At 49.4% G+C, this 27,125-nt stretch overlaps 2 protein-coding genes across 3 annotated transcripts; both read right to left on the bottom strand.

Moving 5' to 3' along the window:
* Nucleotides 1-407: 407 nt before the first annotated feature.
* LOC309356705 (uncharacterized protein) lies at nt 408-8,984 on the bottom strand. Of its 2 annotated transcripts, XM_081888307.1 has the most exons (9): nt 8,459-8,984; nt 7,621-7,716; nt 5,840-5,963; nt 4,998-5,185; nt 4,524-4,672; nt 3,981-4,158; nt 3,184-3,298; nt 2,421-2,505; nt 408-1,312 (listed from the first exon to the last, which is right to left on the bottom strand). In XM_081888307.1, exons 2-9 carry the CDS (start codon nt 7,700-7,702, stop codon nt 779-781), a joined length of 1,455 nt encoding a protein of 484 aa, XP_081744433.1. In that variant the 5' UTR covers nt 7,703-7,716; nt 8,459-8,984; the 3' UTR covers nt 408-778. The 2 variants fall into 2 exon arrangements, with proteins under 2 accessions (XP_081744433.1, XP_081744432.1); XM_081888306.1 differs by lacking the exons at nt 5,840-5,963; nt 7,621-7,716; nt 8,459-8,984 and having other exon boundaries at nt 4,524-5,131.
* A 2,848-nt stretch (nt 8,985-11,832) lies between these two features.
* Nucleotides 11,833-26,083, bottom strand: IL21R (interleukin 21 receptor). Its single transcript, XM_081888305.1, has 9 exons — nt 25,193-26,083; nt 21,149-21,231; nt 19,866-19,980; nt 16,202-16,383; nt 15,397-15,551; nt 14,960-15,128; nt 14,522-14,621; nt 14,014-14,098; nt 11,833-13,349 (listed from the first exon to the last, which is right to left on the bottom strand). The coding sequence occupies exons 1-9, from the start codon at nt 25,384-25,386 to the stop codon at nt 12,495-12,497; spliced, it is 1,938 nt and encodes a 645-aa protein (XP_081744431.1). The 5' UTR covers nt 25,387-26,083; the 3' UTR covers nt 11,833-12,494.
* Nucleotides 26,084-27,125: the final 1,042 nt, after the last annotated feature.

Here is a 27,125-nt window from a genome sequence, read left to right as displayed (position 1 = left end):
ATTTGTATGTATTTGTCTTTTGAGGTGTGTTTGTTTTCTTTTGTTTGTTGTCTGTTTTGAAAATCATTAAAAATTATTTTTTTTAAAAAAAAAAGAGATGGTCAGCCTTCGGAGACCAATGGAATCTGATGGATGCTTTAATTCTCTGGTGGATTTGTAGATATTAAACCCACCTGCAATACAAGAAACTGCACCAAGAGCTGTTTCAAGGATACAGCTCAACCCTCCCTGGCTCCTTGATATTCTTGCCTTTTCTTGTGGGTGGCAGCTACCAGGCCCAGCAGCTTCAGATGCCCAGAAAGGCTGGGCCTGTGAGCCACCACTCCATTGCCTTTCCCAAGAGGTGGCAGCAGCAGCAGCACTGCAGGGTTCTGGTGGGGGACAGGGAGCAGAGAACGCAAAGGGCCTCTGTTCTGAGTATGACTTTATTGCAGTTGCAAGCAGAACTCACTGGAAAGAAGCAGGCACCTCAAGTGAGGAAGCCGCCGTGTTGTGGTTTTTGCATCTGCTCTCCAACACTGTACTACCCCCTGCCAACCCGGCTGCACATGCTCCAACTATCAGCTCTGAGTCTCCCACTGCAAAGCAGCTCCCAAATGCTCCTCTGCCTCCTTTCTTCCAGGGATGCCCCCTTCCAAGGCCAGACAAGAGAGAGCCTTAGCCATCGAGTCACACTGACAGTCTTTTGTCCAGCCCCACTGGGGAAATATCCATCCATCGAGACCTCAGCCCAGCCATGGTCAGGGCAACAGGGTTCGCCTTGATCTGTGGGTGGGGGTCAGACATGGCTAGTGGGGCCCAGAACAGCCTGGGGGGAGTCCTTTGCAGCCTGGTCCAGGCCTGCTGCTGAGATGCTCTGCAGCAGCTGCTCAGCAGCAGGCCTGGAGCCTGGCTGGCTGTGGCCACCTCCTAAGGCGCAGTAATCATTGCTGCCAAAGAGGAGGAGGAGGGCAGGTGTCTCTGTCTCCAGTGGGCCCTGTTCTTGGAAGGTGAAGCCCCACTCGCATGGCAAAGAATAGCTCTCCTGCTCTGTTTCCCCAGAGGGAAGGGGTGCCTCTGCTTCAGGCTGCGGCTGCTTCAGGTCTCCCTCAAGGCCTCTCTGTTTGCTGGCCATATATTGATAGTCTGGCATCTCGGGCGGGGGGCACCTGCTCTCTTTGGACAGGGTCTCAGCCTCTGGCAGGGGCTGGCAGAAGGAAAGCCGGGAAATGCCTGCTGGGGGGGCTTTATCCTCCTCACTCCCCTTGCTGTGGTCCCAGGGCATCTCCTTGTCCTCGTTGCCACCGCTCTTTTCTGCCAGGCCTGCCCAGCGCTGGAAGAGAACAGAAAATAGCCTCAGGTTCCCCACCTGGAATGGCTTTCCATGCCGGAAGCCAGCATGAACACGATCCTGCTGCCCCCTCAGCTACTGCTGGAGTCAGTGTGTACCTCTTCTTGGGCTTCCTGCTACTTGCAGGGTGTATGTGTATGTCCATCCCTAGACACCTGGAGAACTTGGTTGGTTGAGATTACTTTCTTTTAGTTACACGATTTATGTGCTGCTTCAGATTTCCAAAACTACATTTCGGAAACTACAACTAATCCAGAATGCAGCAGCTAGACTGGTGACTGGGGGCAGGCGCTGGGACCATACGCAGTGGTCCTGGAATACCGACATTGGCTCCCAGTACGTTTCCAAACAAAATTCAAAGTGTTGGTGCTGACCTTTAAAGCTCTAAGCGGCCTTGGCCCTCTATACCTGAAGGAGTGTCTCCACTCCCATTGTTCAGCCTGGACACTGAAATCTAGCACTGAGGGCCTTCGGCGGTTCCCTTACTGCGAGAAGTGAGGTTATAGGGAACTAGGAAAGGCTTTCTCAGTAGTGGCACCCACCTTGTGGAACGCCCTCCCATCAGATGTCAAGGAGATACAGTAAGTAACTATAAAACCTTTAGAAGACATCTGAAGGCAGCCCTGCATAGGGAAGTTTTTAATGTTTAATGTTTTATTATGTTTTTATATATGCTGAAATCTACTCGGACTGGCTGGGGCAACCCAGTCAGATGGGTGGGGTACAAATAAAATAATAATAATAATAATAATAATAATAATAATAATAATAATAATAATCCCAAATAATTTTCCAAGCAGTTTACAACCTGCCTTCAGATGAGGAGGCCAGGTCCTGCCTAGGCCACAAAGCTGCCAGCCTGACACCCACATCTCCCACCACTACCAGAGAGGGACCAGGAATACTCCCAGGCAGCAATACCAAAACCTTGCCCAGGAAGCCATCTCTGCAGCTGAAACCCCCTTCTCTTCTGAAAGGATGGGAGGCCCACTTCTCCATGGCAGCCTGAGAATTACACCCCACCCTCCCTGGCTTGGTACTCAGCCATCATCAGGTTCAATGTGGCTCCTCCCGAGATCATGGTTGTTACCTTGAAATCCCCACTGTGTGAGAGATAAAGGGGCTGGAAATAAGCTGCTGGGCTGGGGATGTTTGTGCTGCAATGGCCCTTGGACCTGTGGAAAGAGAGAACCACAGCCCATGAGAAAGCACCCCTTCTCTTCCTCCAGCCTCCCACAGTCCATCCTCCCTGGAAGCTGGTGGTGTACAAATAATTGTCTCCTCCTCCTGTAGAAGCATTGTGTGGCCCCAATTCCACCTCCTTGGTGCATGTCAACCCCAGTGAGGAAAACAGAAAGCACAGGCAACCTCCTGCCTACCTGCTGGGCCAATTTGGAGCTGGAGAGTAGAGTCTGGTTGTATGCAAATGCCCTAGAAGGGCAGGTGTTCCCGCAACTGAAGGAAGTGGTGCTTCCATGCACACAAAAGGCTGAGCATCAGCCACACCCAATCTGAGAGCCAGTTCCCACTGAGAGCCAGGGCAGGGCAAAAGGAGATAGATATACTGTATGTGTGCCTTTTATGTGGCAGATACCCCTTTCCTGCTGTGGGAACCGCAAAATCCTCGCTTTCCTGTCTCTCTATTTTCTGTGCTTGTGCATGCACTAGGCACATTGTTTGGGCATGAGGGAGTGTAACTCAGCGTAGCAAAGCCCTGGGCCAGAGACCCCAACTCCTCCTCTGACCTCATGTGATGAGCAAAACACAAATATTGGTGCCCGAGCCCTCCTGGCTGCCTGTATGCAACATCTCCAGGCAAAATGAATGAATGAATGAATGAGTGAGTGATATACCTCCAGAAGATTGTGAGTACCAGGAGCAGGAACAGCAGGATGCCCAGGCAGAGAAAGAGCAGGTTGAACACATGCTTCAGGAGGTAGGACTCCCGATGCTGCTGCCACCCGTTGCCTGTGGATGGAATCATCAGCACATCAGTACAGTGGAGGATTGCCCTCAGTTTGCCAAAAAAGGAGTTGGCGACCGAAGGAATGAGCACAGTTGCCTTTTTGTGGGTTTCACTTTGGAATGGCAAACAAGCAGACACACATTTCACCAAGAGCTTATTCAGCCTGTGTGGTGTGTGGGATATATTCAGTGGCGTAGCGTGGGGGGTGCAGGGGGGGCCGGCCACACCGGGCGCAACATCTGGGGGTTAGGGTTAGGGTGCACAAATCCACGGGTTAGGGGGCGCAAATTACTTGCCTTGCCCCGGGTGCTGACAACCCACGCTACGCCACTGGATATATTCAGCTTCAGTAAAATACTAAAGAAATCTTTGGGGGATGAAACTGGTAGCTGCAGAGAGTCTGTGTCTTGCCTGGGAAGGCAGATTTTTAAAATCTGTTCCTTGAGAAGCTCACCTGACTAGTTCCGAGGAACACCAAAGACCTTTCCCCTCAAGAGATGTGATCCTGGTTTTTTTAATGTGGGGGGCTTCGTTGGTACTTTGTTTTGTGAGTTTTAACTTGCCTTTGAGCATAAGAAAAACAAAACCTATGACACAAATGAGTGTAAGCAAGAGAAGTGGAATTTGTGTGTGTGTGGACCTGGGTGTGTGGCACATCAAATGCAGCACAGCTTTGTACCAGACCTGGGGGGGCTTTCCACTTGGTGGTGGCACTCCACGGACTCCATTGGCTTCTGTAGTGCGTATTCACATCTGGAGTTTTGCAGCGAATTCTTGCCACGTACTCTACACCAGACTCGAACTCGAAGCCCTCAATTTCCACCCATGTTTCTTTGTTGACCCAGACTTTGTTCTGTGCCTGCTGTGAAGGATCGGAGCACAAGCAATGATCCCATTAGACATAATTCAGTTGGGCAGGCCCTGTAAGTCATAGCAAATGCCAGGAGGAGATGGGGGCTTCCGGGTGGAGACCTTATGCCGCTAACAGCTTGTTCAGACTCAACGTTTGCTTGTGCTTCCATCCAACCCCATTTTCTCAGTTGTAGATATCCCTGCTGCTCAGCCATTTGCCATCCACGTCACTGTGCAAACCTTGACCAGACGTCTCTGTGCTGTGTGTCAGCCAAGACCCCTCCTGTCTCCTATCCTCCAGGGCATCATGATCCTTGAGAAGGCAAGAGGCGGCAAAACGCCTCCCACTCTCAGCCCATTTCAGTGGCCTCTTACCTCCCAGGGTGCTTCTGTGGTCTTGAATGCCAGTTCCCATTGCCAGTCGTCCAGAAAAATGTCTTCATAGGCCTCTGGTCTCCTCCACTGCATCCAGCACTTGCTGGAACTCATGTTGCTCTGCAGGTCAAACGGTGGCTCACATTTGACTGGAAAGAGATGGAGAGCAGAGAGGAGGTGCTGCTGGGAGCCAAGAAGACCCCCACCCACCCAAAAGCAACACAGTGTGTATGTGTGCGCTCCTGGGACATCCTCCAGGGAGCTGCTGCTGCTCAGGGAGAACTCAGCAGAGCTCACCAGGATGTCCAGGGCTGGAAAAAGCTCAGAAAGAGAGGTGGAGGGGAGGGAAAAGGCTGGGGGCAAACAGACTGTCCCCAGCAGCTGGAGGACACAAGGACCCTTGCCTCCAACCATGGCCACTCCACCCATCCTGGAGAAGTTTGAGTCAGTCCTTCCACATGCAAGAAGACTCACTGTGCAGCCTGGGCTCATACATCGTAAAGACGATGAGTCCGTTTCCGGAGGAGGAGGAGGCATACAAGGAGACGCTGTACTCATCGTTCTCTGTGAACTCGCCTTCTTCACTATTCGCAGAGCAGCTGAACTGGTCCAGGGCCTCCTCAGAGAGATGGCAGATGAGGTCACTGTAGAGACCGAGGAGGCTGCAAAACAGAGAAGAGGAGGCAGAAGGTCCTTCTTTGGGGTGGCCGCCCAGCATGAAGCATGGCTGGGTGAATGTGGCCGGCTGCCATTAGAGAAGGAGAGAATGCCTCTGAGCATATGGAGAGTAACTCCTATCGCAACACTCACATACCTGGACTTCCTGACCAAAGTGTCTGTCTATGTGTCCAAAAGGGACGAAAGGAGGGAGAGACAGGGATTTGTTTCCATGCAACCTGAAAATCTAATGGTGCACCTTGGAAAAATTGCTCGGAGGTGCCGCCAGGGAAGGGACTCAGACAAACCTCTGGGGGCTGGGGTGGGCATGGCATTGGGCAGAGCAGGCTTTGACTCTGTGGTTGTGCCTAGCACCATGGGCATTTTCTCCCAAGAAGATATACCCTGCTGTGGCTGTTGCTTTTTGCCCCTTGTGCTCCAGCCAAAGTCCTGGGAAGTCTGCTCTCTGGCTCCTGAAACCCACCAATCACCAAAATCCCCTGGACTGTGCAGGCAGGCATCTGCTTTTCCCCACAGCTTGCAACCACAGATGAGAGATACACTGCCCGGGAACCCAGAACCACCCTGCAAGAAACCTGGCTCCTGCCCAGCCCTCAGTCACCCCAGCAGAGACCAGGGCTTGGTGTCCCTGCCCTTACTCAGAGAAATTGAGGTGGAAGGGTCCCTCTCCCAGGATCTCGTCACGGCGGTGCCATGTGCAATTCACCCTGCGGCCCTGCGACCCATAATTGTTCAGGCACCGCACACTGTTGTTGGAGAGCCCTGCCAGGAGACAGAGAAAAGGGGGGAAGGGGTTCAGAAGCCAGCCGCACCCTCATCAGTCCAGCACCACTCCCGTCCTGCCTCCTGAAACTTGGCTTGCGTTTATTCCAATTGTGCCATGACGAGGCACTGGGAAGAAGAGAAGAGGTTGCAGATGCTTTGGGGACAAGAGCATAAGAACACAAAGAGAGCCCTGAAGCTGAATGAAGCCAGTGGTTCTTCTAGTTCAGCCTCTGGGTCTCATAGTGGCCAACTAAATGTTCCAAAGGGAAGAAGCCCATAAGCAGCACTCCTCCAAACCCTGGTTTCCAGCAGCTGGCATTAAGAAGCATTCCTGCCTTGAGCAGAAGATGAAAGGAGCAATCTGCCCCTCTGGGTTGCTGGGAGGTTTCTGGAGGAGAGACCTGATTTGGGGCTTTCAGTGGACAAGCTGCTATGCACTTGTGTTTTCTTCTGCAACCTCCTGCTTCTCACCCATGTCTGAGCATGCCCTGTCCACTGCACTGGATGAAGAAAAAGCCCCTTCTCAGAGAAAGAAGTAGTACAGGGCTGGTGCTCAGCAGCTCTTTCTGATATTTTGAATTACTTTATTAAATCATCTTAATGAATTTGTTTTGTTGTATGCTACTGTGTTTGATATTACAGTGGTACCTCAGGTTAAGTACTTAATTCGTTCCGGAGGTCCGTTCTTAACCTGAAACTGTTCTTAACCTGAAGCACCACTTTAGCTAATGGGGCCTCCTGCTGCCGCCACACCACCAGAGCACGATTTCTGTTCTCATCCTGAAGCAAAGTTCTTAACTGAGGTAATATTTCTGGGTTAGCGGAGTCTGTAACCTGAAGCGTATGTAACCTGAAGCGTATGTAACCCAAGGTACCACTGAACAGTCAAACCTTGGTTCCTGAATGCCTCCGTTATCATACGTTTCGGCTCCCGAATGCCGAAAACTTGGAAGTAACTGCTCTGGTTTCGAATGATTTTCAGAAGCCAAACAGCTTCTGGGGAGTTTTGTTCTTTTTTCTCCATTGACTTTGCTGACCACCCTTTGATCCTCAGTTGTCGAACATTTAAGAAGTCGAACTGTCTTCCAGAATGGATTACGTTCGACAACAGAGGTTTGACTGTACAGTGATTGCATTGTTTGTTATTTCTTAAAGCTACTGAGATTATTGTGAGTCGCTTTGAGCTCAACATGTGTGGTTGGAAAGGCGGAATACATATATTACATCAAAAATCTAAACAAATGTAGAAAGGGGACTCTGTAAAGAAAACAGCAAAGACCCTAGGGACCTTCCCCCTTTCTCAAAGGGGCCAAAGCCAGGAAAGAAGCCCAGAGATGGGTCTGGATATGTCTCCCTGCCCCACAGTAGGGTGAACAGCAGCATTTTAATCTGGAAAATGGCCTGTTGAGGTGGAGAGTTAAAGACACTACCCCCTCCTTCAACGCTGCTTTTCTGGACAAAATTGAACCCCTGTCCCCCACCCCAACTGCTTTTAAGTTAAACCATAACATATTCAGAAGCATTGAGAGCAGGAGATGTCCTGAGAGACCTTGTGGTGCCTCTTGGGCTCCGCTCTGGTCACAGGTCCTCAGATGTACATCCTATTCTCTGTGGGTCCATTTGGTGGCCAAGAACCACTCCCCCCCCCACCTACCTGTTTGCTGCATTTCCTCAGCCGCAAAGAGAGGGAAGAGGAGCACCTGCAACAGGCAGGTGGTCCGACAGCCTTCCCCCATGGCCAGAAGGACTCCTAGAAAACAGAAGGACAGAAGGGGCCCTGTCAACCCACTGCTAAGCCAGCTCCTCTCCCTGCAAATGGAAAGTGACTTCCAATGGCGAGGCACTAAGGACTCTCTGTGTCAATGGGGCCAGGAAGCTCATCCTGCACATGGCATGCCAAGCCCCAGGGAGGGAGACAGGGTGGATTCAGAAGAGCTGTTTCACCTGCCTCTTTACCACGGAGGACTGTTGTTACTGTGTGTTATGCAGGACAGTGGTGAACGTGGGGGGATGCAGACCCCCCCCCATCTTATAGAACATTCCTCAACAGCTACAGCCATCTCAGTTGTGATGCGGACTTGCTGTATATCTATATCTATCTATATTATATATTTGATATAATATACCGTATTTTTCCATGTATAAGACACCCCAAATTTAGAAAATGGGCATATGCACTATCCATGTATAAGATGCCCCCAGATTTTTAACCTTATTTTAAAGTAAAAAAACCCTAGTCTTACACACAGAAAAGTACAGTAATTATATATATATATGTTATAATTGCATCTCTATCTGCCCTGTAACAAAGCCTCAAAAGGACCCACAGGACTCCCAGTAATTGGGAGGTGGGGGGGAATTCTTATACCACCCAGGCTGAAATCTCATGGATGCTTACCTGAAAGGAAGCCCTATTGATCACAACTATTATATAAATTATAAATTATATCTGCCCTCCTCTGTGCCTTGACCAAATCCAATGTGACTCTTACCCGGAGCTCCTTTGGGGTCTCTCTCTCTGGATGGATTTCGTGGGAGGCAAAAAAGCAGTCCAGAAAGCAATGGCAAGACTGTGTGGCTGCAGATGGACTCTGTGGCTCTTCTTCTCCTGGAGCTGCTCCAGTGGCAATTTGCTCCGTCTTGGCCCCTGGGCTGATTAGAAAGAACAGTTTGTTTACCAGGCAGGAGGAGGTCTCTTTTCTATTGAGGCAGATGTTGGCGATAATTTTGGCAGGCTATGGAGATTGTCTCTAAGATTGTCAAACCGATTTTGAGGGGTTTTGAGGCATTAACCCTGTGGGTCCCCAGGAATGAGCCATGTGCCTGAAACCTGCCTGAGCCTTGTTTTTTGCCCTACATTTTTGCTACCTCATGTAAGGAGGTTGTGTCCCAAAACAGGGCTGGCCCAACCATTAAGCAAACTGAGGCAATTGCCTCAGGTGGCAGATGCTGGGGTGAGGCAGCAGCCCCCACATTTTCATCTAAAGCCCTCCTCCCTCCTCCAAACCATTCCCCTGTTGCTGCGTGACCTGTCCAGAAAACTGGATCTGGTCTGCTGTGTTAAGTATGGTGTGGAGGGCTGAATTAAGAGTCAGCTGCCAGTCCAGTCGTCTTCTGTACATGGGATGGGGAGGTTTCCATCTTTCCTTCTTTGCCACAGATAGGCAGTTGAATATATTGGGCCGGTCATGCTCACAGAGGAAGGTTGTCTCCCTGGAGAAAGGAGAGAGCCATCCAGAGCCATCCTTGCAGCCTGGAAAGGGAGAAGGAGCACCAGTGAAGACTCCAGGACTCAGCTGTACAGCTGCAAATATAATGTTTTAAGTGTTAGCTATAGGTCCATGGGGTGACCAGAACCCAACAGGGACTGCTTCCCCAGAAACACCTGCAGCCCAGATGCCCTGGCAGGGATGGTAAAGGTAAAGGTACCCCTGCCCATACGGGCCAGTTGTGTCCGACTCTAGGGTTGCGTGCTCATCTCGCTTAAGAGGCCGGGAGCCGGCGCCGTCCGAAGACACTTCCGGGTCACGTGGCCAGCGTGACAAAGCTGCAGCTGGCAAGCCAGCGCCGCACACGGAAACGCCATTACCTTCCCGCTATAAAGCGGTACCTATTTATCTACTTGCACTTAAGGGTGCTTTCGAACTGCTAGGTGGGCAGGAGCTGGGACCGAACGACGGGAGCTCTCCCCGCAGCGGGGATTCGAACCGCCGACCTTACGATCAGCAACTCCTAGGCACTGAGGTTTTAGCCACAGCGCCACCCACAGGGATACTGGTTTGCAAATCCACCCCACTCTCTTCTGGAGCAGAACCCAGCAGTGTCCAGCTCCTCTGCTCCAGACACTTCCTCTGATGGCTCCTCCACAGCAGTTCCAAGCAGGATGCGCCTCTTGCATCCTCCCAAGGCAGGAGAGTTTTTCAGGATGAAGAAAGATGATCTTGGGTGTATGCCAGGGAGGGACGTGTTGTGGCAGGAAAGGGCCCCTGCCTTTTCTCTAGCAACAGTGGTGGGGAGGCTGCGTCAGGTGGCCTCCACAGAAAAGTGTTAGTCCAGGCCAGTGGGGGATGGCAGGCGGCTTGAGGCAAGATACATGGCTGTGGACATCAGTCCACGGTGAAAGGATCCTGCTCTGTCAGGCAGGGAAAGGCAAGTGCAGCAGAGGCTGAAGCCCAGCTCAGCAGCAGGGGATTTCTTGACTGCTTCTGCCTCCTGGAGGAACTTTAGGTCCAGGCAGCCAAGCTCTTGGGAAAGAAGATGGCCAGCAGAGGGAGAGTGGAAATTATGTTGTGGCTGGGGGCCCAAGAGATGCCTGGAAGCAGCTGGGCTCACTGGGCCACTCCAGGGCACACAGGAAAAGCTTGATCCAGTGGTCCCTTCGCTTTGGAACTGCCTTCAGACTATATTGTGTTGGCAACAGGCATCTGAAGAGGCTCCAGGGGAGAGGCTGCTGGGACGATCTAGGGGCCTCAGGTTTTTCCACCTGCCTTGCCCCACCCCTTTGCCTGGGATCCTTTTAAAGTCAACATGCTGCTTGGGCATTTTTGTGTTAACTTTTTTTGTAGGAACACTAATGTGTTTGCTTCGTATTACTGTTGGAATGTTTTGAATGTGTATAATTTTGTATTGTTGATGTATGCATTATTGCATTTGTGTGTACAGTCATGCCTCGGGTTGCGAACGTGATCTGTGCGAGAGGTACGTTCGCAACCCGCAGCACTGCGTCTGCGCACGTGCATGACACAATTTGGTGCTCCTGCGCATGTGCAAAGCGCAATTTAGTGCTCCTGCGCATGCATGAGCGCCGAAACCCGCAAGTAACCCGTTCCGGTACTTCCGAGTTTGGTGCAGTCTGTAACCTGAAAATGTGCAACCCGCAGTGTTCGCAACCCGAGGTGTGACTATCTGCTAATTATTGGGAGCCTTTCTGGCTAAAAGGTGGCATATAAATAAACAATAACATAAAGTAACAAGGGGGATTTCTTATTCCAGCCTGCATCTGTCCTGGGTTTGAAATAGTTTTTTTAATATGCCATGATTGTTAAAGCGCTTTGGCACTTTTCCCAGAAAGAGGTTCTTGAATGAAACAAAGAAATGAAGTTTATCACCAAGTTAAATGTTGAGTATAATTGTTTAATTGCAGAATGAAATGGAGAATGTCTGCATGCATATTGCTAAGGGTTTAACACTGGAAAAATTCTATTGGGGGGATGCTAAAGCTCTCTAAGCTTCTAGCTGGGTTAACGATTAACTGTTGATGCTCTCTGCCCTTTTCATTTGAGTGTTTAACCTTAGACCACATGTTTACAGTATTCAATTGCAAATCTCCATTTTGAAGGGAGCTGCCTTTGATTTTTTATTTCCCAGGAATAGTGGGAGAAAGATGTGCAAATAAGTCTTTCCATGAGATACAGCTCCAGGCTAATGGAGACCGTAGGCAGAGACCTTTGATTCTAGGTTTCTTTAGAGTCATATTTCTAAGATATTGAGCCTATGCTTGGACAAGTCTTATGGAATTATTTGGAGTTATCATTATTTGTTTTTGTACAGTACCAATTTTGAAGAAGTTCTGGTTAGTAAAGCTCTGAATCATATTTATGGGTCTGGACAATTTTTATTCTGAAAGGAGTCAGCTTTTATGCATCCAATTGCTTCAAGCTACGCAATATTAATATGTGCAGTAGTAACCCCTCCACCCTATCCCAGACCCACCAGCTGCTTTTCAGTTTCCAATTCAGGCTTGGACTTCCCTTTGTGGGGGAAACTCTGTCCTCCCTGTCTCCTTTTTCTCCCCTTTTGCCTTGGCCTTCACTCCCCCAAGCAATGGCCATGCACACGCCCCACTAGTCACACAAATCACCACAACTGTGATAGACCTTCTTTATTAAGTGCTATACAACAAATGCCAACATAATTGGTCCCTGCCCAGGGCTCACAGCCTGAAGTGTGGTGGCCCCAAAAAAGAGGAGGTAAGGATAAGAAAAGAGGGAGGGGGAAGGTTGGCGGTCCTCTGGGGCTCTTCATGGAGCGTAGCTGCTGCTGCTGCTGAGAGTCCAGCTTTGGTGGGGCCTCCTCCTGATTGATGCTGGCCTTGAAAACTGCAATTTTCTCCCCACCAAAGGGCTGGAGCAAATGTGATGAGCATCTCTCCCTCTCTCTGCCCAGCTCACCCCACGCCACTCCACCCATGTGCACCCCCCGTGGCTTGGAACTTGAAGTCTGCTTTGTAGTTGACACTCCCAACTTCATCCAAAGATTTCACAGCCTTTGTAAAAATATTAACTTTTTTAAGCAAAACGAGGAATTTGCCAAGGAGGGGGGAAAACAGCTTCCAGTCCTGGGGTGGGTGGGTCTCCGGGTGCAAAGGAGGAGGTGTCTGGTAGTGGCAGCAAAGGCTTCCCTGCTTACATCTCTCTTACACAGGAGAAAGCGGAGCGTCCAAGCAAGGCCCCTAGATCTTTGCAAGGAGTGAAGGAGCTTCACGGTGGCCTCGACAGGTGCTCAGCTCCTGCTTTCCCCTCTGTGCTTTTAACTGGGCTGCGCTCTGTTGTGACACGAGGAGACCCACTGCTTGACATAGCTGGGCAGGAGCTCTTCCCCTGTCTCTCCGCTTTCCACACTGAGGGGTTCAGACCCACAGCCTGTTGGCCTCCTCTCGAACTCAGAGTCCACAGGGCTCCCACAGTCACACTCTGCAAAGCCACTGTCAATGGTATCCAGATCCAGGCCATTGGCAAGGAGGTCCCCATCTGCATCCAAGTCAGGAGAGAGCAGGTCTCGGTAGGAAGCCATGTCCTCCTCCTCTGGAGACAAGAGGCCTTCCAGGGTCCAGGGCTCAGGAGGCGAACCAAAAAAGTCCACCTCCTTCCCAGACTTTTTTCTGCCCAGGGAGCCACCAGCTTGCGAGAAAGGAGTAAGAGTCTCGAGGAGAGGGTCTCCTGACCAGGACTCCAAGGCAGACAAGAAAGCCTTCCTCTGAGCTGCTGCTGGTGGGACCATGTCCACCAGGAGCAGATTCTCAGAGATCTGGCCCTCATTGAAGAGGATGCCCTGGTAAGCATCTCTTTCGTCCTGGCCCTCCTCCAGAGCACAGCATGCTGTGGCCCCCTTGCATCGCGGGCAGCAGGCGGTAAACTCTCCAGCCACAGTGACGGTGTCAATGGAGAGGTGGCCGTAGGCCTGATCATGGGTGGCATCCTGGCTCCCAGGCAGGTGGGAAGCAAATGTAGCAGGGGAGGGTGCATGGCCTCCACTCTGCTGCTCCTTGGCAGGGCTGGGGGAAAGGGGCTTTTGGCCCATCCCAAACACATCCAGCAGGGCTGTGCTCCATTCAAAGTTGTCCAGCATGGCTCCGGGGCAGGAGATGCTGCCGCCCACCCACTTCTGCACAGGAGAGAGAGAGAGAGGTGTCAGCAGGCCGTGGCCAGAGAAACAGCAGGTGTGGGCCTTTTTTTAACCATCTGGGGAATGGAATGAATTGCATACCTTCAGAAGGACATATCCCAGGAGAGGAGCTCCTTCATCCAGCCCAGACTGTGCAACAAAGTGCCCACTTATCAGCTACCCCATCATCTCCTGGCATCCTTCTGCACAAAGAGGAAACTTCTCCCCCACCTGCAATGCACCTGGAGGCTGCAAAGGCTATGTACTTTCCACAGGACTCTGCCCAGAGCTCACTTTTTCAGAGAGGATCCTGCCCCATAGGGATGGGAATTGGGGTGAGAGAGAAGCAGGCAGAGTCCCTGCTGTGGGGAGGGGGACATGGAAGAAGCCTAGGGTGGGGGAGAAGGCCTTGTGCCAAGAGGAGACCCCCCCTCCACCAAGTCCCCAACTTCTCTGCAGAATATTAGGCAGCCTGATGTCCTCCCTTCCACCGACCATGCCTTAAGGCTCCTGGCACTTGAGGCAGGACCTCACCCCCAAATACACATACAGGAACTTTCTGCTTTGGGTGATGCCCGGAGGATCCGTAGGTGCCTGTGGGTCAATTCAAACAACCACTCCAACACCCTCCCCTTCCTGTATGGTGGGTAGGAGTCGCTTGTACCTTGAAATCTCCATTGTGGATCAGGTAGAGGGGCTGGAAAAAGGGGGCCGGGCTGGGGATGAAGATGTCCAGCTTCTTCCACAACCTGTCAGAGGGAAAGAAGAGCTGGAGGCCTTTTGTGGGGAATGCCCAAACTTCATTCCACCGACTACCCACGGGAGGGACTAGGAGCATGGCCAGGCCTTGAGGCATTGGCGTCTCAGACTTGCTGCCCGGCAACTGCCTTGTCCAAGGAACCTCATGGCTTCCCTTTCCCAGGAACTCAGCCACCCACTGCCACAAGCAAGCAAGCCCATGGGCTTGTGCTCTGCAGACTGAGGGAAAGAGGGAGTGGACTTGGTGGACTTACCTGAGCACAGCTTCTTAGGAGGCGATGCCTCCCCCACCCACCATTTCCTTTCTCTGTGTAGGGTAGGTCATCCAGCTGGGAAGTGGGCAGCCTGCGGCCAACCAGAAGCTCTCAGCAGCCCCGCCACCCCAGCATCCAGCATCCAACTCCCACACTCACCTCTGGTGCTGCCAGCCCAGGAAGACCACGAGAGCAACCAATGGGCTGAGCACCAGCAGGAACCACAAGGACCACTTGTCTCCTGGCCTGTCCTCCACGGCTGAGGAAGGAAACCAGTAATATCAGTTACTTTTCTTGGTAGTTCCACTGGGGGTTGCCAGGGTGGGCTGGGCTCTGGGGCTCAGTCAGGATGAGTTTCCCTGGAATCGTGGCCAGAGCTCCCTCCTAGGACAGCAGAGTAGCAGGAGGGGGTCTACTTCTTGACAGGAAAGAAGAGAGGCTGCTCCTCTGATCTGCCATGGATTCATGGTCTCAAAGGTGCAGAAGCCCCCCCTGGACTGGGAGAGGGGCTTATGAACGGCCTTTGATAGGAAGGTTCAGCCCTCCTTGTATGGGCAGAGGCCAAGACCCCCTCGTGAGGAGGGAGGGAGGACTCACCCCTCGGCAGCGTCCTCAAGGTCGTCTTGGGGCTCCAGTCGCTCCAAGCGCCCTGGTATGAGGAGTCTTCCCTTGGCTTCGCCCGAACCTGGAGTTCGTAGTCTGTGTCCCCTTCAAACTCCTGGGGAAGCCACAGGGTCTCAGTGTACTGCAGAAGATGGTTGTGCCTCTGCAGGAAAGGGATGAAGCCAAAGGGCTGGGAGGAATTCTGGGAAACGCTCCCTACCTCTGCCACCTTCACAACAATTCAGAGGAGTTACTCAAATGATCCTGAAAGAGCCCCATGACTTCCCGGTGCCCCTGAAGCCCAAGTCCAGAGAAGCACTAAGCAACTTTGGGGCTGAGCTCCAGGGTGGCCAGCCAGCCATTGAGGGCCTGATTGGGCAAATGGTGCCCAACACTATCCAGCTCAGGCTGGCCCTTGCCTCCTGGCTTACCTGCCATGGATGTCCCCTCTGCCGGTAGCGCAACTCATACTGCAGCTCTGTGTCCAGGTAGAAGTACTCATCTTGCTGGTACATGGTGCTCCAGGAGAGGTTGTAGCCCTCAGGGGAGACAATAGCCCTCAGGCTGAATGGTGGGGACGGCTTAACTGGGGAAAGAGTCAAGGTGGGCTCCTGAGGGCATCTGGCTGACAGGACTTGGCCCCCACCCACTGGGTGAAGCAGCAGTGACACCCCCAAATCCCCAGAGGGTAGTTGTGGGGGGAAGCCCCTGCAGGGCATGACAGGGGGATGTCCCTCCAGCCTCCAAGTGGAGCAAGGTGAAAACATCTGGGGCTGCTGGGGTTGAATGAAAGGCAGTGGGTTATTCATTCACATTTATATTCATTCATTGAATACACTGCCCTTCATCCGAATATTCCAGGGCAGTTTACAACAGAAAAACACAAAATACATAATGGTGGGGGTGGGGTGGATGGAGAATAACCCCGTCAAAACATTTAAAAGGCCCCAGGTTGTTTAATCGGCCCACGGATAGCTGGCTGTAGGAGCTTGAAAACTCCTTGCCTTCAGCCTTGTAAATAAACCCAAATCTCAAAAAATGGCACCACCACACCCGTAAGTGAGGAAGGCTCTCTGAGCCAGGCAGCAACAAGCCCCTTTCTCCCTGCGCATGCCAGCAGCCCCTGTGTGTGTCCTCCTCCTCCCAGTCCCACAGAGTCCTGGGCCACCCCTTGGGGCTTGGGTGGGTGCCGGGGGAGGGGCTACCCACTTACCTCCCCCCCCCCCCCATACTTACAGTGTTCTTGGAAGACAAACTCGTTCTTACACACTTGCCGTTGCTCATCCCCCAGCTTCACGACCACCTCAAAGTTGTTGTTCCCAAAGCAGATATTCTGCTCTGCAAAGCAGGTGTATCGGGCGGCGGAGGCGGCGGTACCATTGGAGGTGAAGGAGCAGTTGCCGCCTTCTCCGCAGTCCCTGCGAACACCAAAGATGCCCCCGCTCAGTGTGGGACGGCCATGGCTGCTCCCTCCGTGAGCCAGGAAAGTCCCACAGCTGCAGCCATGATCTCAAGAGGACCCCAGTTGGGGCAGCCGTGGCGCGAGACCCGCGCACAGGTGCCCGGAGCAGCTTTGTGCAGTCTGGCGGCTCCCGAGTAGGAGGCCTAGCTTGTGAGGCGCTGCTGAGTCGCCCCGCCTGGGCTCCGGCCGCAACATGAGTATTGGCGCCTCGGATCGGAACGAGGAGTTCTGCCAGCAGCTGCGGCTGCAGGAGCTGTACGGCAAGGAGGGCGAGGACCCTCACGTACACGGACCTGGCGGATGGGACGCAGTACGAGTGGGATCCCGACAAGAAGGCCTGGTTCCCGAAGGTTACTGAAGATTTCCTGGCAACATATCACGCTAACTACGGCTTTCCCACTGAAAGTTCAGATAGTTCATCTGCATCTCTTAGAAAGACTGAATCTAAAACGCCTACAAAGGCTACCCAGGTCCAGCAAGCAACAGGTCCAAAAGCATCTCAGGCAACGGATCTTAAACCAAAAGGAGAGAGAATAAAACCTGACGCAGGATGGTTTCATGTTGAAGAACAGAGAAACACAAATGTATATGTGACAGGTTTACCGCCAGACATTACAAAAGATGAGTTCGTGCAGGTTATGTCAAAATGTGGTATTGTTATGCGTGATCCACAAACAGAGGAGCCTAAAATTAAACTTTACAAAGACAAAGAAGGAAATCTGAAAGGAGATGGGCTCTGCTGCTACTTAAAGAGAGAATCTGTTGAACTAGCATTCAAACTATTGGATGAAAATGAAATTAGAGGCTACAAATTGCATGTGGAAGTTGCACAGTTTCAACCGAAGGGGGAGTACGATGCCAGCAAGAAGAAAAAGAAATGCAAAGACTACAAGAAGAAGCTGTCTCAATAAACAAAAAATTCTGGATTGGAGACCGGAGAAGAAAGATGGCAGTGTTCGAATGTGGCACGAGCGTGTTATTATTATCAGGAACATGTTCCACCCAAGCGATTTTGAGGAAGATCCTTTAGTGCTAAATGAGATAAGAGAAGATCTTCCGACAGAATGTGAAAAGTTTGGACAAGTAAAGAAAGTAATTTTATTTGATAGGCACCCAGATGGTGTTGCTTCTGTGTCATTTAAAGAAGCAGAAGAAGGAGATGCCTGCAAACCGGCTCTCAACGGGCGATGGTTTGGTGGACGTCGGCTCTCTGTGGAGACCTGGGATGGTGTAACAGATTATCAGGTCGAGGAGACTTAAAGAGAAAGGGAAGAGAGACCGAAGGGTTGGCAAAAGTTTTTAGGTGATCCAAATATAGAAATGCCAAAAACATCATCTGATGCAGATTCTTCGGAAACATGTGTCCAGCTCCCAGAAGGCATCCAGCCATCTAAAGATAACAGTGCATCTGAGGGTGGCCCAAAGGGTGAAGCAGCTGAGAGAGGAGATAATGGTGAGGGTACCAATGAAGATGTCACAGCATCCACAGTGGAGACAGAATGTCTTTAACTTATTTGTAAAAGCATGTATGTAGGGTAACCTTTAGACCTCTATTATCCTGTGCTTCGAAGCAACTGCAGGCAGCATTCAAATGAATATAAATGCATTACCCTATTACGATATCATCAGCGTGTTTTGAAGTGTTTCATTAAAAGCAACATTTAATGATCATCTTTAAAAACATATGTTCATATCTGCTCCTGTCCAAGCTGTGTGTATGTGTCCATAAGTTGCCAACAGCCTCCTGAACTGACCAGCTGTCTTACATTATATCTTTGCTTGTCAATGAAGTCCATTAGTGTGAGCAGATACAAACTTGTAGTTCCTATTAACTACACAATGACCTTTAGAATTACAGAGGTATGAATGCTTTCAAATTTTTTGCTCCCAATTTCCTTAATGCCCCAATCTTTGGGTGTTCCAGTACTTATTTGGATGAGCTGGCTTTCCTGATACTGCACACTTTTAAAATAACAGATCACTGAGAATACATTACAGTACATGTAGCTGGGGAGTGGAAAAATAATTATCACCCGCAATTAATAAAGATAAATGTTCTGAAAGTACTCTCCTGGGATGCAAAGTTTTCGATGACTGAAGTTCCCCATTCATTTTAATTCACTTTAAATCCTGATGAGATTAAATGACAAATAGGAAAAATGTGTAAATAAGACTGATCTCTATTTTTAATTTTTTAATGACGAATTCATATTGGAAACAAAGCGAGAGCTTGTGTGGTGGAAGTGCTATTCTTTTTTTCATATTACTGTGTTCAAATGTAGTTTGGTTTCAGGCGTTTGTCAAGGGTGATGAGCATATGGGGCCTGTTCTTTTTGTATGCTTGGTTTTACTACAGGAGACTACAAATGAAATTGTTTAGAGATTCCCTCTCAAAATTGTTGCTCAAATTTTTAAAGAGAGATCTTTGTCTACAGATACAAACCATTCAGAACTAGCAAACATTTGTGTCTTGGTTTTAAATGTACCTGACTTTTCAAATGTTGTATATAAAATTATTTTCCAATACCATTTTTAACAAGATCTATCAAATCAACTGCACTGAAAACCACCAAACTTACTATTTTTAAGCTCAATTCAGACATAATGAGAAACCATGAACTTCCATGATAAGAATGAGCAACAGTGGGCGTCTTCCTCCTAATGTCTTTGTATTTGGGAATATGGGATTATGTTTTTTTAAATTAAAAAGATTAAATTTGCATTTTAAAAAAAGAGGACGCTGCCCTGCATGGCCCATGTAGACCCTACCAGCTTCATCGCTTTCCCCATTCTACCAAGCAGCCATTTGCTGGAATGAACCTGCTGGCTGGGGTGGGCTGCCTTAGCCTTCACACCGCCCCCAATCCAAACTGTCTTGCTGTAGTCCAGGATTTCCCAACGTTGGGTCTCCAGCTGGTTTTGGACTACAACTCCCATCATCCCTAGCTAGCAGGACCAGTGGATTATGGGAATTGTAGTCCAAAAACAGCTGGAGACCCAACTCTGGGAAACTCTGCTAGTCATTCCAGATTCAGAAGGACTTAAAGGAAAGGAAAGCTGAAGGCATGAAGGGAGCTGGCAGTGGCCAAGGAGGGCTCAGCAGCTAAAGTGGCTTCCATCCTGGCAGCTGTGAGGAGACACACCCACCACAAATGTGCAGCAGGGTTGTCTGATGGCACAAGCCTGACCAGCATTAGCTAGAGAGCAGACTCAGCTACAGCCGAAACAGCTGTTTAAGTATGTCCACAAAGGTGTGCCAAGGAGCCCCAAGGGTTAGCAGAGAAGGGGGCCATTCTCCCCCACCCCCAAGCAAAGCCAGGATTTGGGAGCCACAGAGAACAATATTCTGTCCCCGAACCCTGTGAAAGTCATGGGGGCAGCCCTAAAGTCCCAGGGGGCTGGGGTCAATGGCATGTCTTCCTCCACATCCATACATACCACGTTGCTGTGAGATGGTACTGAGCTCTGCCGGAGGTGTGGGGGTCATTTCCCCACAAGCATGTCAAGGTCTGGATGTAGTCGGCAAAACAGGTGAGATTCCCACAAGCTGAAGCTAGAGATGAGACAGGTGAGACAGATGTGGCTGCTCAGAGAGTAGGATGCATGATGCAGAGACCCATCTGTCCCCATCCCCACAATACAACTGAAAGATCTTTGATTCTGGTAGAGGACGTGAGTAGGCCTGCCTCCCGAAGAAACAAAACCCATCCAACCTACTGAATCTAGGTGCCTTGGTCAGAACCATCTCCACCTGCAGCTGTGCTCTGAAGCTCAGGCCTAAAAGCTTCCAATTCCAACTTCCTGGCCTTCCCTGTGGTTGAACTTTGGACTTCTAGTGCTGACCACTTGTGGATTTTGGGTGGTCATTGTGGTCAGCGCAGGTGTTCTGCTTATGGGTCACCTACAGTAGGACATCCCTAGCAAGGGGATGAAGATCCCCACCGCCTTGCCAAGGAATCAAAGGCTATTTCCACAGCAAGCATTTAGTCGCCCTGCTTTGAGCACTCAGTCTTGATGGGGCATCCACACACCACCAGCATCTCCTTGTGGCTCAAAAATCCCTGCCCCAAACAATCAGGCTGTGAGGAGGTGCATACCCTCCAAAATTCCTCAGATGAAAACGTGGGAATGTTTAATAATACATCCCACAGAAAACAGGGACATTCTTGCAATTGGAGACTACGGAATAGGCGTCTTGACACTATAGGGGAGGGGTGGAGAGCCTCTGGCTTGCGGTCCCACCTTGGCTACCAGGGGCTGCACTTTGGCCTGCGAGATCGCATGCCCATCACTGGTAGTGTCAGCCAATGAGCAGGACAGGATTGAACCCCACAGCGGCTGCACAATCCTGTTCCAATCCCTGCTCATCAGCTGAAATCTTTCCACCCCTAACAGTGAGGGATGTGCCACAGCTGCACAGACACTCCATTTGGCTTTCACTAAGACACCCCTTGACATGGGGACAATGATAATCCCCACCCCACTGAAAGCACTTTCACATAAGGGCTTGGTGACACTGCTTGCACAAACTCATTGCACTGTTGCTTCTGGCAAACAGGTCTTTCTGCCTTGTTTCAAAATGTCTTGATGAGTATTGTTTTTGGAAATTGAATGAATAAGCTGCACTGCATGCGTGTGTGAACTTCCCCCTCCACCTCCTCCCACATGGAAAGCAAAACCACTTTCAATCGCCTGAATGCATTCTTGGAGGCTGGGCTTACCTTGCTGAAGGAAGAGCAGCAGCAGCAGCCATCCCCACACCTGGCCTGCCATCCTTCCTCTTGCCACAGTCCCTTGGGGCTCCCTGCAAGACAATTCAGAGCAACTTTGTCAGGAATGAGAGAGAAGAGTGTGAGATTCCAGGAAGGGATCCCAGAAACTTTCAGGCACTGAGTGAGAGGAGCATCTGGAGTCCAAATCCTCGAAGACCAGCCAGATTGCAAACTCACATTTTTGGAGCTGTCAGGGTGCCCTCACAGCAGGATACACACAGACATGCAATTCACTGTATTCTTATTTTATTTTAATTTATGCATTTTCAATTTTTCTATTTACACATCATACATTTTCCATCATACAAAATGTCGCTATAGACTTCCCAACCCAACATACTGTGGCATTCCAGGTGTACCTTACATTGCTGCATATCTGATAATTCTCTTACCCTGTTTTTCTCCTTTCAATTCTTCCATTGTTAACTGTTGCTCATGAAATTACCCCTACTTGTAGGTTAGTTTTAGTATCATATATTTTAAAATATTCTCTGAGGCTTTGCCACTCGCCCCTTATCTGTTTCTCGCCTTGTAAATTCACTATAAATAAGTGTCAAGTGATGAATATTGGGGCAAATAAACAAATAAAAACATAATTTCCCATATGGTCTAAATTTCTCATGTGGTCTCAACTGGCAGTGACAGACCAGAAATGAAATCTTGAGGTCATAATAGATAGCTCAGAGAAGACATTGACCCAGTATTCAGCAGCTGTGAAAAATGCATTATTCCATAGTAGGGATCATTAGTGGGGGGAAATGGAAGATAAATCTGCCAGCATCATAATGCCATTATACAAATGAGACCACATTTGGAATATTGTGTACAGTTCTGATAACCTCAACTCTAAAAGGATAAGCTAGAGTTGGGAAAGGTTCAGAAAAGGGCAACCAAAATTATTAAGAAAGACTTCAGCATTTGAGACTTTTAGAGAAAAGGTGAGTAAGAGACAACATAACAGAAATTTACAGAATTATGCATGACACAGAGAAAGTGGGTGGAGAACTCATGAACATTCAATGAAGCTGAATGCTGAAAAAATCAAGATAGATAAAAGCAGTTCTTTTTCTTTCTTTGCAGGGAGTACTCGAGGGTAAGCAGTACTGGCACCTCTTTTTTGTTGTTGTAAAAAAAAGTGGGCCACTTACTGTAATAACTTCACGGCGAGTAGCGGCACCTATTTTTCTAGGGGGAAAAGCACTGGATAAAAGAAAGTCCTTAATGCAGCGCATATTTGAACTAAGGAATCCACATCACATGCCTTTAAAATGTGATTAGACCAATTCACGGAGGATAGAGCTATCAATGGATTCTACTTGTCTATATATCATCACCACCATATTTTATTGGTCAACCAAATGCAGGTTATAGTCCTCCAGGATCAAGAGCCTCTGACTGCCAGTTGCTCTCCAGGTTAGTGCCATCATCATGTCCGCCTGCCTGTGGGCTTCCTATAGGCATCTGGCTGCCCAGGAGGGGAAGGAGACTCATTGGTCCCCCTTTGGCCTGATCCAGCAGGACTGGACTAATGTACAGAGATCCTCCGGGAGCTCTACCCAATCCCATTTTGCTTTATCCATCCTGAAAATTTTGGTGTCATTACTAAACCTGGACAATGCACTGCACCAGTTCATTGACAAAATTAGTTGAAAAGCACAGACCTTCTCGATACAGATCCACAGGGAGCCCCATGCCATACACCTCTCCATTGTGAAAGCTGTCCATTTATTCCTGTTCTCGGCTTCCTGTCCCACTTTCTGAAGGAAGCACTCTTGCCTCCAAAAGCTTCTGTGTCTCTGTTCATTAACCACACCAACATCCTCTTGAACTGGTTGACTCCTTCCCTGAGCTTCTAGCTGAGCTTCTGTTACTGCAGTTTTGGAAAACCACTCATGATGTTTTAGTTCTCACACTGGTTCGGTACAGGCCAGATGAAAATACTGTCAGGTGGATTCACAGCTGCTGGAAAACCATCCATGGCTCCTCATCAAAATGGGGAGGGGGAGTGTGTCTTCATCCTTGGCTAGGTACCTTTCAACATTTTTATCACAGTAACTCAGTTGAGAGATGGAGGGGGTTCTTTTCAAATTAGCAAAGCTCAGGGTAACAGGAAAAACAAATGACCTTGACAGAAAGGACAACTGGGATGAAATTTAACAAATGTAGTTGACTAGGAGACTAGGGTTCAAAACCTACTCAGCCATCAAGTCCACTGAAGGGTGATATTGGGCCAGTCACTGCCTCAGCCCAACCTACCTCTTAGGGTTGACAATAGGATTAAATAGTGGGGGGGGGAGAGAGAAGGGTGTATGCTACTTTGAGCTCCTTGGAGGAAAAGGAGGGATATAAAGGTGGGATAAAAGATGGTAATAATAAATAAAATGCAAACGCAAATGTACATATGAAGTGGATCTCACAATGGTGGTCAATCGCAAGTCTCACTGAGTTACATCAGACGTAGCCTTTTTGGTTTTATTTCTAATTTGCAAAGATGAAAACAATCAGGCTGCAATTATCTGCTGATTTCTGAAAAATTATAACCCTGTTCCAGACAATAAACAAACCAGAATCTGGGTAAAAGGCATTGTCAAATCATAAAATGAGTCAACCCACCAAAATTAGCTATTTATTCCTTAAGAGAACCTCTCAGGGGGAAAACAGAGCACATTGACAAGGTTTTGAGAGGTACATCTATTTGTATACAGAAGTGTAATTCACTCAAGGCACAAATGATTAGTTTGTTCTGGAAAATAATGGTTTAGAGCCCCATAAAACAAAACAAGGATCCACTCAAGGAGAAGTCCATCATCTCCAGAGCAATGGAGAGGGATGTTGGTGCACCAGATTTGGCTGAGGAGAACCACAGAGCCAATTTCTTTGAATCTCTTGACTGACACCACATGAATATTACAAAGAGAAATTTAAAATGTAACTTGCCCAAAAAAGGAACTGGTGGTTTAATAGGCCCCCCTCACACTGTGAGATAAATTTATTAGTTTTCATTCCAGATACCTCTCAGTGAGGCTTACTAGAAGTGTAACCCTAGGCAGATTTAGGGGGAGAATTGCAACCTCTGGTGGATTGTGAACCAGTCAAGTGGTATTTAGAAATGACTCAGTCAGGATTTCAAAGAAAAGTCCAACTAGTGCTAAATTCAGTTGCGATGGCTGGGCTGATTTATTAACAAACCTGGGAAATTTTTATACTGTAAAAAAAAAAAATGCTTGAGAGAAGACTATATGAAAAAGAGAGTGAGGTGCCTTTTTTGTATGGATGTTTGTGTTACCATCCAGAATGGAGAAGAGAGCAACAAGGTTTGTGTCCTGCCTATGGACTTCCCAGAGCCATCTGGCTGGTCACCATTAAAACCTTCCCGCGCTTTCTTTCCAGGAAAATGGTTGGAAGAACTAAGCTACCCGCCCCAAATTGATGTCCTGATCCAAATCTCCCTTCATCCACTGCTACTACATTCTTTTTCACCTGTGTAAGAGCCCATTCACACAACTCCCATGTCATGCCATTTTTAGCTGATGGGCTAGACCAGCAGGAATGTGGAGCTTTACCTTTTCGATACATACGGAGAAAATGAAGCTGCCAGCCAGGCCTGAGAGTTGCTTTTCCACCAGCAATTCCCAGCACCTTTTCGGTGGGCCCCCTTTGGTCTGATCCAGCAGAATCTCCTTATGTTCTCATATCAGGTTGGTGGCATCTCCTCCTTCCACTGTGTGGATGCACCCATTCCAGAATGGGGCGGGGGACAGAACATGGCCAAAGGAGGCTACAGGAGGTGGATTTGCCTGCTGCCCATGACTCCATGCTTCCAAGCATGGGGTCAGGCCCTGGCAGCGGCAGGGACTCCCATCATGGTGACCAAACACTCAGACACACGCTTGGTGTCTCTTCCCAACATTCCTCATTGTGCCCAACATTATTGTCCCGTCCCCCCCGACTCCCTGCCTGGAAGCAACCGACCCTGTGCAGCCCCTCACTTACCCAGCTTCACTGCTCTGGTCCTCTTCCTCAGCTGGCCATTGTCGCCTGGTGGGTCCTCGCTCAGCCTCCTGCAATGGTTGCCTTCTAGAGGTGCAAATGCCTTGATGAGTCATAACTAGATTTGGTTCTGGAACAGGCGTGACGTCAGCTTGCCCTGATATTACTGTACAGGCAGGAGGATGTGGTGAGGACATGAGGTGAGAGAAGGAGGAGGTGGTAGTGTCCTCAGCCAGCTCCCCTGCCCTTCACTCCTCCCCACAACTGAAAGCAGCATCTTGTAGGCAGACAGCGTTTGCTTTGCAACCTGCAGGTAAAGCAGTAGCCAGCGATGCAGCAGAGGCGGTTAGAGCACTGAAGCCTAGAGCAAAAGCCGCGGGCTGCTTTTAAAAAGCAGAGGAAACAGGGCTCAACCAGGTGGCAATTTGCAGCCTGCAGCAACCCATGGCTCTCCATGGCCAAGAGAGAGTTTGCCATGCACCTCCTCCCCATAAGCCCCACTCAGGTGTGCACCACCAAGTGCATTGGGGGAAAGTGGGAGCACGCTTGAGGGTCCCTACTCTCTAGGGGTCGTCTGTCACCTGGCCCTGTCATGTCTTTTGTCTCCTGGCCTTGTGTGGGCTCCCTGTGAGATCTAGAACCTTGAACATTCAAGGAATCCACATGAGCTCTCTAGGCTCTTCTCCAGCACAAGGAGGACCACAGAGATGGGATGGAGGGGATGGGAGACATGGGGGTGGTGTGGCTCTTTCCCTAAGAGCTATGGGAGGGCCTGGCAGCTGCAGCAGGCTCTCAAGAATCTGCCTTGGAGGGCAACAGTCCTTCTATGCTCAGGAACTCCCTGCTAACTGAGATCAAGCTGTTCTGTTTTTGGTGCCTGCTAGAAATTGTTGTGTTTAGGCAAGCAGAGCATGTCATTTGATTATGTATATTTGCTCTTAAACTCTATTGACTTTATATGTATTTAAAAAAATTAAAGATTTTCTTGGATTACACGCCTTGTCTCTTTTTTTCAGGTTGTGCAGTATTTATTACAAATCAGTTACATTTGTTGTGAGACATTAGTGTTGAGTACAGTGTAAGGTTGGAGGAGAGGAGGGGTGGTGTGGTGAGGCTTATATTCCTTTGTATAGCGAACATGTGGGGTTTTGTGCCAGCATCAACTGGGTATGTTTTCTTTCTGTTCATTTGTTACATTTCCTTTGTTGTGGGAGGTATTGGGGGGGCAGGGTGTGGTTGGTTGTCTGTGGTTGGCTGCAGCGGGATTTTTTGCATTTCTGAGGGGGCGGGGAGGGCTTGTTGGGTCAGGTAAGCCAGATTGATTTGTATGCTGCCGGTGGATTCTTGTTGTCTTGTTGGGCTGTGTACTGTATGCGATAAAGGGGAGCCATTCTGGGGTGAAGGCATCTTCTTCTATTTGTCCCTGTTACATTTTCAGTTTGTTGGTTAGCCTTTCTATTAAGGTCATTTCCCATAAAATTTGACACCGTTGGTCCATGTTTACTCCTGACAGGTCTCTCCAGTGTCTGGCTATGAGGCTTTTGGCGGCTGAGAGCAGTTGGGTTATAAGCTCTGTATAATGTGAGTGGTCATTGTGTTCTAGGACGATGTTCAGTAGGGCCAGTTATGGGGTAAGTTCTAATACCTGTTCAGTTATTTTGGATACCTCTCGCAGGACTGCTGTCCAGAAGGGTTGGTTTTAGGACATTCCCACATGTGGAGGTATGTGCGTGTGGAGAATCAGCCTCTCCAGCATCTTGGCAAGGTTCCTGGATGTATCAGCACCAGTTTCCGTGGTATTAAGTACCACCTGTGGGTGAGTTTCAGAGTGAGTTCCCTTCTTTTGGCTGATATGGACTTAAAGGGAGGTTTAGACCACCTTCTAGTTCATTGGGTGGGGTTAATTTCATAGCCTATGTTGTGCTCCCATTCTTTG

Source organism: Podarcis melisellensis, assembly GCF_964234715.1.
Source record: "Podarcis melisellensis genome assembly, chromosome: 14".
Taxonomy (NCBI): Eukaryota; Metazoa; Chordata; class Lepidosauria; order Squamata; family Lacertidae; genus Podarcis; species Podarcis melisellensis.
The sequence above is the reverse complement of the archived record's forward strand: the minus strand, read 5'-3'. Positions and strand labels throughout refer to the sequence as shown.

Bases quoted from the DNA above. Each gene is read 5' to 3' on its own strand.
- IL21R (XM_081888305.1), bottom strand. From the start codon at position 25,386: ATGTCCTCACCACATCCTCCTGCCTGTACAGTAATATCAGGGCAAGCT. The intron at 21,232-25,192 runs GTAAGTGAGGGG...ATTGTCTTGCAG, and splicing joins GACCAGAGCAGTGAAGCTGG to GGAGCCCCAAGGGACTGTGG. The intron at 13,350-14,013 runs GTACAAGCGACT...TCTCCTGTGCAG, and splicing joins TCCACAATGGAGATTTCAAG to AAGTGGGTGGGCGGCAGCAT.
- LOC309356705 (XM_081888306.1), bottom strand. From the start codon at position 5,081: ATGAGTACAGCGTCTCCTTGTATGCCTCCTCCTCCTCCGGAAACGGAC. The intron at 4,159-4,523 runs GTAAGAGGCCAC...GATCCTTCACAG, and splicing joins CCACAGAAGCACCCTGGGAG to CAGGCACAGAACAAAGTCTG. The intron at 1,313-2,420 runs GTAACAACCATG...GTTCTCTTCCAG, and splicing joins CACACAGTGGGGATTTCAAG to CGCTGGGCAGGCCTGGCAGA.